This window comes from Myxocyprinus asiaticus, chromosome 13 (genome assembly GCF_019703515.2).
Source record: "Myxocyprinus asiaticus isolate MX2 ecotype Aquarium Trade chromosome 13, UBuf_Myxa_2, whole genome shotgun sequence".
Lineage (NCBI taxonomy): Eukaryota > Metazoa > Chordata > Actinopteri > Cypriniformes > Catostomidae > Myxocyprinus > Myxocyprinus asiaticus.
In genome coordinates, this window is record NC_059356.1 from 18,489,697 (window position 1) to 18,500,407 (window position 10,711).

A 10,711-nucleotide genomic window follows, 5' to 3' on the forward strand; every position below is an offset into this window, starting at 1 on the left:
ACAATCACACATGAAAAACACAAGATGGCGCTTTGATGACGTCAGATTTCAAGTTTCATTCTATATAGTCAGACTTCATTCCATATACTCAAACATCATATTATAAATATAATTATTTCCTTTTAAATAATCACAGGTTTCATCCCATATATTCAGACTTCATTCCATATACTCAAACATCATATTATAAATATAATTATTTCCTTTTAAATATTTTCAAGTTTCATTCCATATATTCTGACTTTTGTTCGGTATATTGCAAATTTAATTCTATATATTCAGTTTAATTCTATATATACAGAGTTTCTCTCATTCTATATATTCAAGTGTCATTCTATATATTCAGTTTCTCTCATTCAAGTTTCATTCCATATATTCAGTTTCATTTCACATATTCACACACTCATTCCATATATTCAGAGTTCCATTCCATATACTCAAACTTCATATTATAAATACAATAATTTCCTGAACAGCATGCCATAATAAATATATATATATATATATATATATATATAATGTGCATATAAAAAATTCCCACTACTTAGTAGGTCCTCGTGGTGGCGCGGTTACTCGCCTCAATCCGGTGGTGGAGGACAAGTCTCAGTTGCCTCCTCTTCTGTGACAGTCAATATTATCACATGGCTCGTTGTGCATGACACCGTGGAAACTCCCAGCATGTGGAGACTCATGCTACTCTCCGTGATCCACGCACAACTCACCACGTGCCCCATTGAGAGCAAGAACCACTAATCGCGACCATGAGGAGGTTACCCCATGTGACTCTACCCCCCTAGCAACCGGGCCAATTTGGTTGCTTAGGACACCTGGCTGGAGTCACTCAGCGTGCCCTCGATTCGAACTCGTGACTCCAGGGGTGGTAGTCAGCATCAATACTCGCTGAGCTACCCAGGCCCCAATAATAATTTTTTAACCACTGCACAGATCTGAGCAAACTATAGTTTTGGCAAGTCGTTTAGGACATCTACTTTGTGCATGACACGAGTAATTTTTCCAACAATTGTTTACAGACAGATTGTTTCACTTTTAATTGACTATATCACAGTGCTAGATGGGCTGGTTTGAGTATTTCTGTAACTGCTGATCTCCTGGGATTTTCACACACACAACAGTCTCTAAGAGTTTACTCAGAATGGTGCCAAAAACAAAAAACATTCAGTGAGCAGCAGTTCGGTGGACGGAAATGCCTTGTTGATGAGAGAGTTCAACAGAGAATGGCCAGACTGGTTTGAACTAACAAAGTCTACAGTAACTCAGATAACCGCTCTGTCCAATTGTGGTGAGAAGAATAGCATTTCAGAATGCTATTCTGAGATGCGGGTGAGGATGTTTTGGCGGCACGAGGGGGACCTACACAATATTAGGCAGGTGGTTTTAATGTTGTGGCTGATCAGTGTGTATACATATATAAACTGAGCAATCCCGTAGAGTACTCTAGTTCTCAAGAAGCTAAAGTAGTTTTTGCAATGAGATGCTCAATCTGTTGTGTCCACAGGTATGTCATGGTTATGGGGGTCGTCCAGTCTCAGTCCAGAGCCAGTACTGCGTACAGTGAAGATGGCAGATCTATCTGAAAATGCATCGATTCACAGGAGAAACTGGATATATGAAATGTAAGACCTCCAGCAAACATTACCATACATTTTTTTTGTTGTTTGGTTCATGAGACTGATAATGACTTTTATTCATTTTGATGCAGCACCATGCGCCTTCACAATATTTGAGCAAGTTGAAATTAAATGAAATATGCACTTTTGGTGTTTTAACTAAGAGAACAAGCTGGTAACAGTATAAAGAGAAGGTTATAATTTCTAAACAGCAATAATTATGCATAAACTATTTGTCTTACAGACGTTCTTATTACAAATGAGAATGTGTGAAAATATTACAATGTGATTAAATAATCAAAACAGATTAAATCTAGCCCTTCATGAAAATCAGTTAGTATACATTCAGACCCTTATTTAAGACATAAATATGTGTATACTATATGTATGAATATATATGAATGTATACATATGCCTATATGTATTAGGGTTAAGTCAGTGTAAAGTTTTTCATTCAATAAAAAAAATTGAGAGCAGGTATATACACAGCTGCTCAGCAACTACTTCATACAACTGCTTTAGATTCTCTTGTGGACTCCTAAAACACTGTTGCAGTTTGGACAGTGGTGTGTCACATCCTTCAAACTGTCCACACAGAAGGGAATCAGGCAACACCCATAGATACAACTAGAGTAAGACAGAGAAAAAAAAGAACAGAACAGTGAAGGAGAATATTTCATGTGATAAGCTCAGAAATGTTGGTGGTTCTTGAAAAACCAAAGATTGTATATTAAGTTTGCTTGTCCCTACCCAAAAATGGCCAGGCCTGCACAAGAGAGCCAGGCTAACGCTCCTGATGAATACTCCAGGCGAGTTACCACATTCTGAGTGCATACTGGGCAATGTGCCTGCACCGCAACATCTCCAAACACCAGACCAGGCTGCATGTATACAGTCTGCACAGCCACTAAAATATAAAAAAGATGGTTAGAGATTGCGCTTCATATGTTACAGTTACTGGAAGGCAACGATGCTCTCGGCAGTTCAAAATATGATAAAGTTCAAAACAGAATGAAACCAGCATTTGTTTTTAGCTGCATGCTGGTTTAGATGGTTGATTAGTTGGTGTGGAGGAAATTGATTGTGTTATAGCTGTCCAAACCACTACCAGCAAAAAGGCTGGTGTGATTATTTATGTATTTTTTTTCTAGCAAGGTATCCACTAATATGATTAACATTTAATTCTAAACCATTCTTAAAATTGGAGTGATGTATACTTTTTGGGGGGGAAATATTTAGCATTAGTGATAGACTGATATATCGGCCAGGCCAATTAATCCAGGCCATATTGTGATTTTTGACATCAGCTGATAACAACGTTTACTTGGCTAATTCATTTTTAATTTCCCATGTGTCCATTCCAAAATCAGTCATGACAATAGTTTTACCCATGTGTAGTAAACAATATCTGTGTTTGACCCTTGTACACTTATCAACAGAATCCCCGTTCCATCTGTTCTTGTCATATTCAACATGAATTTGACATGAAACCCCATTTATATATATATATATATATATATATATATATATATATATATATATATATATATATATATATATTAAGAAATGTAATAACACTATCTTCACTAAAGTAAAAACACTAAAGTTATGCATTTCTTTTGGGATTTTATGGTATTTTTGACCTGATTTACCTGTACATTACTCCATTTAATTTCATTTTAATTAAGCACATTTTGTTATCTTCACTTCAATGAAAACCTTCATTTCAGTAAATTGAAAGATTGTCAAAACACCAAAATATGTCATGCATTGGTGGTCTCTGGTGGCATCTGCTGGAAATAAAAATAACAATTACATGAAATGACAACAATAACCTGTAGATGGCTTTAGTGCTCCTTGCATTTGCTGATCTTTATAAGTCAATGTTGTAACAAACTTAAACTAGATATTATCATAAGTTATGCATAGGATTTATATTTAGACATTATAAATATGAATTATTAGTAGAATTGTAGCATCGTTGAAGGGTGAGATTTTGCAATGATGCCACAATATGCTTACAGATAAACCTGACCATGGTGCACAGCTCCCACACCTAAGCATAAATTTTCTCACGGGGTCAGAGTAAGACTTTGATCTGACCTTGAAGTGTGTGTGTGCCTGTATGTTCTGCATTGTGGCTGATTGATTTTTATTTTACAAAATGTAAAAGAAAATTGCTCTGGTATAGTTACAGTCGGCAAGGAGGCCCCGCCAACTGTGGGGGAAAGCAAAGCACTGTTAGCATAGTTACTTATACATTCCTATGAAGAAACAGGGAGAAATATCTGATAGATTTGGCTATTTTAACAGCGAAAAACATGATTAAAAGCTGTTGAGCCATTAAGTAGTTTCTTTGCAGTGCCAGGTCACCCCAAGGCAGAAGTTTACGTTTATGACTGTCACGTTAATATTTAGTAATATACAACTGGTATCTTAATTTTTTTTATTTCAAATCCAAATCACTTTATTGTCACATGACCATATACACAAGTGCAACAGTGGGTGAAAGTCTTGGGTGCAGTTCCGAGCAACACAGCAGTCATGACAGTGATGAGACATATACCAATTTACAATAAACATCAGATTTACAAACAATTTACATAATCTAATATACACATAATTACACAACACAATATACAAATAATAATATACAATGTACAGTATACAATACACACACACAATATAGAATACACAGTATATAATAAAAATATAATATATAAAATATACAGTATGTTGTATTGTGCTGTATTGACATTCAGGCTGTCAGTTGATAGTCAGTTGCCAGTGTGTTGTTAAGAGAGAATATATTTAGAACAGTCCAGTGTGAGATATAAGATTATAAGATTAATAAAGTGCAGTGCTGATGTACATTGATCATGAGAGATCAAAAGTCTGATTGCTTGGGGAAGAAGCTGTCATGGAGTCGGCGAGTCCTGATGCTGCGATACCGCCTGCCTGATGGTAGCAGTGAGAGCAGCCCATGGCTCGAGTGGCTGGAGTCTTTGATGATCCTCCAAGCTTTTTTCACACACCGCCTTGTATATATTTCCTGGAGGGAGGGAAGTTCATCTCCAATGATGTGTCTGGCAGTTCGCACCACCATTTGTAGGGCTTTGCGGTTGAGGGCGGTGCTGTTGCCATACCAGGCAGTGATGCAGCCATTCAGGATGCTCTCTACAGTGCTGGTGTAGAACCGTGTGAGGATGTGGAGGTTCATTCCAAACTTCCTCAGGCGTCTCAGGAAGAAGAGGCGCTGGTGAGCCTTCTTCACAATGGCCTCAGTGTGGACGGACCATGTGAGTTCCTCTGTGATGTGGACACCAAGGAACTTGAAGCTGCTGACTCTCTCCACTGGTGCTCCATTGATGGTGATGGGGCTGTGTTCTTTGTCTTTTCTCCTGAAGTCCACCACAAGTTCTTTGGTCTTACTGACGTTGAGGGAGAGGTTGTGCTCCTGACACCAGCGTGTCAGAGTGTGCACCTCCTCTCTGTAGGCTGTTTCATCATTGTCAGTGATCAGACCTACTACCGTCGTATCATCAGCAAACTGATGTAATCTCTGATTAGTCTCTCAAAGCATTTGCTGATGATGGGGGTCAGAGCAACAGGACGCCAGTCATTTAAGCAAGTGATTTTGGATTGCTTTGGTACAGGCACAATGGTGGATGTTTTAAAGCATGTGGAGACCACAGACAAGGAGAGGGAAAGGTTGAAAATGTCCATACAAACACCAGCCAGTTGGTTCGCACACACTCTGATGACGCGGCCCGGAATGCCGTCTGGACCCGCGGCTTTACGGATATTCACCCGTCGGAAGGATCGGGTTACATCCGCTACAGAGACAGAGTGTAAACTAACCTCTGTAGCTTTGGCTGCGGGAGATCTCTCCATGAGGGCAGTGTTATTTCCCTCGAAATGAACATAAAAAGTATTTAGCTCATCCGGCAGAGAGGCCCATTCACAGCGGAGTTTTTATTCCCTCTGAAGTCCGTGATGATAGTAATTCCCTGCCACATGCTTCTAGAGTCGGTGGTGTTGAACTGTCCTTCAACCTTATCCCTGTACTGGCATTTGGCTGCTCTGACTGGCTTGTTTATGCTCCTCCGTGTTCCCAGAATTAAAAGCGGAGGTCAGCGCATTAAGTGCCGCATGAACATCGCTATTAATCCATGGTTTCTGGTTTGGGTAGATCCGTATAGTTTTGGTCAGAACAACATCAACATCCTCTATGCACTTACTGGTGAAACACGTTACACTATCAGCGTATACCTCGATGTCGTCATCAGAGGCGGACCGGAACTTCTCCCAGTACGCATGATTAAAACAGTCTTGTAGCACAGAATCTGATTGGTCTGACCAGCACTGGATTGTTCTGAGGGTGGGAGCTTCCTGTTTCAGTTTCTGCCTGTAAGCAGACAGAAGCAGAACGGAAAAGTGGTCCGATCTGTCAAATGGTGGGCGGGGGAGGGACTGATGTGTTTGCAACTGATGTGTTTGAAGTATTTCGGAGCAATTGATTTGAAATTGGCTTTAAGTCCCCGGTCACAATGAACGTGGCCTAAGGGTGCGCGGTTTCCTGCTCACTTATACTCCCATACAGTTCCTTGAGTGCCGGTCTGTGTCGGCTTGTGGGGGGGATGTACACAGCTGTGATAATGACCGCTGTGAATTCCCTCGGTAGCCAGAATGGCCGATACAGAAACATGAGAAATTCCAAATCATGAGAGCAGAAAGACTTTATAGTCTGATCACACCAGGATTTGTTGATCATAAAACATACACCACCACCTCTGCTTTTACCTGAGAGGTCTTTCGCTCTGTCCACTCGGTGCATGGAGAACACCGCGGGTTCGATGGCTGGGTCTGGAATCTCCACAGACATCCAAGTTTCTGTAAGGCAGATAATGCAGCAGTCCCTCATCTCTTGTTGGAAAGAGATCCGTGCTCTCAGCTCACAGAGCTTGTTGTCCAGAGACTGAATATTTGCCAGTAGAATACTGGGTAGCAGGAGACAATTTGCACGACTTCTTACTCTGATGAGAACGACGGCTCTCCGTCCCCTTTTCCGGCTGCATTTCCGCGGCCGGGCTGCCCAGACAAAGGGTTCCGCTGGCGTGTTTGTAAACAGCAGGTCGGCATTGAGGAATTTGAAGTCCGGTTTTCAGTGTGCTATTGCAGAAGCAATGTCCAAAATTGTTTGTCTATCGTAAACGATAAGGCAGACAACATCCAAGACAAAAAACATAAGAATTCTAGACAAAACAAACAAAAAACTGCAATGTTGGGTCGGAGCTCACAATGCAGCAGCCATACTCGCCGCCATCTTGAACTCTATACCTTTTAATATGATTGATGATTTTGTTATTAACATTTTATATTGACTCCAAGACAGACAAAAATAAATTTAACCACTAAAATATACATTAGGAATCAACTTAACCCTTTATAACTGAAAATCTTTGAAATCTTTCTTGGTCTACCTGACCTTGGCTTGGTATCAAGAAATCCCTGAATTTTCCACTTCTTAATAAGTGATTGAACAGTACTGACTGGCATTTTCAAGGCTTTGGATATCTTTTTATATCTTTTTCGATCTTTATAAAGTTCCATTACCTTGTTACGCAGGTCTTTTGACAGTTCTTTTCTGCTCCCCATGGCTCAGTATCTAGCCTGCTCAGTGCATCCACGTGAGAGCTAACAAACTCATTGACTATTGATACACAGACACTACTTGCAATTTAAAAAGCCACAGGTGTGGGTAATTAACCTTAAATTTCCATTTAAACCTGTGTGTGTCACCTTGTGTGTCTGTAACAAGGCCAAACATTAAAGGGTATGTAAACTTTTGATCAGGGCCATTTGGGTGATTTCTGTTATCATTATGATTTAAAAAGGAGCCAAACAACTATATGATAATAAATGGCTTCATATGATCACTATCCTTAAATAAAAGACAGTTTTTTTTGCATGATCAGTCATATTTTCAAAATCAATACACAATTTCTGCCAGGGTATGCAAACTTTTGAGCACAGCTGTACATATATAATTTGACTGGGACTGGGAGGGCGAAAGGGAATTATGGGGGTTAAAAGTTGATTTGGTGTATATATGTTTGCTCTTCTGTTTCATGTGTCTGAATAAATAAAAGTGTTAATCAGAAAAAAATAGCTCAAATTTCACATTTCACAGCAACTTTACCAGAAACCCCATTTACTAAACACTTCATAAAACCGAACTTGAAATGTCTGATTGATTAAAGCATGAAAAATAATAAGCAGTGCTCCACTCTGTTCAAGTCAAGTTTTCTGGTGTTAACTCATCATTATGTCTTTGTTGAAACCACTGTTGTGATTATATGATAATTGATTTAGTCTTCAATTCTTCTCAGATGTTTCCCAAATATATTAAAGCACGTATCCAGCATTTGGTCGACTGCAGCTGCAGTGCTCTTCTTTAGACATCTATTTCTGTCAGTTGGCTGGCAATAAAAAAAATCAGTTTTGGGTGTTTTGGCATTGTTTGAGGAGTAAAAAACTACAAAACAGCTTTTGTCAAATTTTTCATTGTTAAATAGCTAAACTTGTCTGATATTTCTCCCCTTATTCCTCATAGGAATGTATGAGTAACTACGGTAACAAAGCTTCACTTTCCCCCATGCTAAACCACTCCCCTGGGTATGACGCGTTGCCTACTGTATCTATAGTTTCACCCACTGAGCTCTTTGTGTGTGTGTGTGTGTGTGTGTACTGCATTGTGTCTGATTTATTAATTTTTATATGACAAATAAAAAAAAATGCTCTACAAACCTAGTGCAATTTATATATATATATATATATATATATATATATATATATATATATGTATAGGGCTTAAAGAAGAGAGAGGATCATTACCAACAGGACTGGTGGTGACAGGTTGAGCTTGTGGGGGTGGTGGATACATCTGGCCGTAGGCTTGCATTGGATATGGAGGCAGAGATGCTTTTGCATCAGCTTGAGGATAGAGCATCGGTCCTCCTGGTGGGTAGTGTGGGCTTGTACCTATTGTCTCCTCATAGGTGGGTGGTGGTGGGTGGCCCACAAGTGTTGTTGTCTCCATTGGAGGTGCGCTTGCCATTGCCTTCGGTGCTTTGAAGTAATAGAAATGACAACCACAGCTACTTTAATTAGGACTTGTTCTTATTTTATTGCAACGTTATTCACAGCATTACTTAATTCCTGATCATTCCGAACTGATTTGAAGCCGTCTCTTAAAAACGACGCTAGTTTCATTTTTAACAAAAACTTCCATATTGTAAACAAGAAGTGAAACAAAGTTCCCAAAGCTGTTCGTTAGAACTTTGAACCTCAATAAAACATTACTGTGTTCGTTTTAAAGAGCACAACCCTTTATAACTGTAAAACTTAAACACTTACTGTCTGTTCGCGTCTTCTTGTAACACAAGATCCCACGAGATCAAGACGTTTCCTGTTTCTTAGATTTGTTACGCACTTGCTGTATTTCCGCAGCACTGATGGGTGGGTTCCAGTCCCTTCAAAGATTATTAAACTTAGCAATGAAAATCGCCGGGGAAAAAAAATAGCTGTATATTGTGTAACTATGTATAACTAAATGCGTGTAAAGTAAACACAAGTAGCGATGAATTACGGATTATGGCAAAAAGGGGAACTTGTCACGCTTGGACGGTTCCCTCAAGTTCCGTGTTTGGTCAAGTGAATTATATGCAGCGAGAGTCCATCCTCAGGAGAAAGTGTTGCATTACATTACATAACAAACCAGCTGTTTTATATATTTCTCCACATACAGCTTCTCTTGGTTAAACCATAAATTACTTAAGATTTAACATTTACATTTTTTGTTAATCTTGGTATAAATTAAATTAATAGCGATAAATTATACTATGTAATTTATGAAAATAAAAATAAATAAAATCAAGGTTACAGCGTGGCACTTACAATGGAAGTGAATTGGGGGGGGGGGGGGGGGCGTCTGGGGTTAAAGGCACTTACATTAATACTTCTGTTCAAACCTGTCTATTGTTTGAGCTGTAAATGTATTTAAATAATAGTTTTTATGGTTGTTTTAGGGTTTAAGGGTCACCAAAGTCATGGCAACAAAGTGATATATAACGTTACACAGATAAGTTTAGAAAGCATTTTCATCACCCTAAAATCCTGTTTACACACATATTGTTTACATCTTGTGGTTACACTTTTGAAACAGTGAGTATTTTAACGTTTACGGGCTTGCCACATTCACTAATTTCACAAAATACATTTTTGTGCTAGTCAACTTTATGCCAGAAAGGTTGTTGATTGAGCTTGTATTGAACCAGGAATATTCCTTTAAATTTATGTTAAGCATTTTTGCCAAACATCCCCACACTGGGGTTGGCATAGGTTGTGGGGTTGGTTGGTACAGTGTTAAAATGAATTGGATGAATGAATGGAATTAATGTGAATAATTTTACTTATATAAACTTGTATTAATATATAAATCTTAGAAACTTGTAAAAATGTTAAACATTTAATCACATGAATGATAGGAACTAATTGTATCATTAGCATGAGCCATGTGTATGTGTAATAATAATAATAATAATAATAATAATAATAATAATAATGTGTGTGTGTAGAAGTATTAAGTTTGTAAATAGTTTGATGAAGGTTACCAACCCAACTCACACTCTTTTTGTAAATTATATTAGCCAGTTAGCATAGCTTATCACAGGCTTACAAATCTTACATGAAAACATAACTGATACCTATCATTATTAACTAAAATTAATAAATTTAAAAAAAGAAAAAAAGTCTTTCTCTGAAAATTTTCCTAACATTTTAGCAAAGGTTTAATTTTGTTTTGATAAAGATAAAATGAAAAGCTGTCTTCGCCTTAATGTAAATATTTAGATGTAACATTTTTGTGAAATGAATGAACTCTGTGTCAACCAGCACCACAAATTCCCTATATCTGCACGTCTGTGGATTGGAAGGTATGACATGAGGTGATAAAATATTTCATATCCACAAATGCATATACATTTGAGTATCTGTTCCCATTCATCTGTGAACATAATAAA

At 38.3% G+C, this 10,711-nt stretch overlaps 1 protein-coding gene across 2 annotated transcripts; it reads right to left on the reverse strand.

Moving 5' to 3' along the window:
- Positions 1 to 1,644: 1,644 nt before the first annotated feature.
- LOC127450083 (lipopolysaccharide-induced tumor necrosis factor-alpha factor homolog) lies at positions 1,645 to 9,350 on the reverse strand. Of its 2 annotated transcripts, none has more exons than XM_051713823.1 (4): positions 9,048 to 9,350; positions 8,526 to 8,788; positions 2,379 to 2,535; positions 1,645 to 2,255 (listed from the first exon to the last, which is right to left on the reverse strand). In XM_051713823.1, the coding sequence occupies exons 2-4, from the start codon at positions 8,746 to 8,748 to the stop codon at positions 2,147 to 2,149; spliced, it is 489 nt and encodes a 162-aa protein (XP_051569783.1). In that variant the 5' UTR covers positions 8,749 to 8,788; positions 9,048 to 9,350; the 3' UTR covers positions 1,645 to 2,146. The 2 variants fall into 2 exon arrangements, with proteins under 2 accessions (XP_051569783.1, XP_051569782.1); XM_051713822.1 differs by having other exon boundaries at positions 1,646 to 2,255; positions 8,526 to 8,759.
- Positions 9,351 to 10,711: the final 1,361 nt, after the last annotated feature.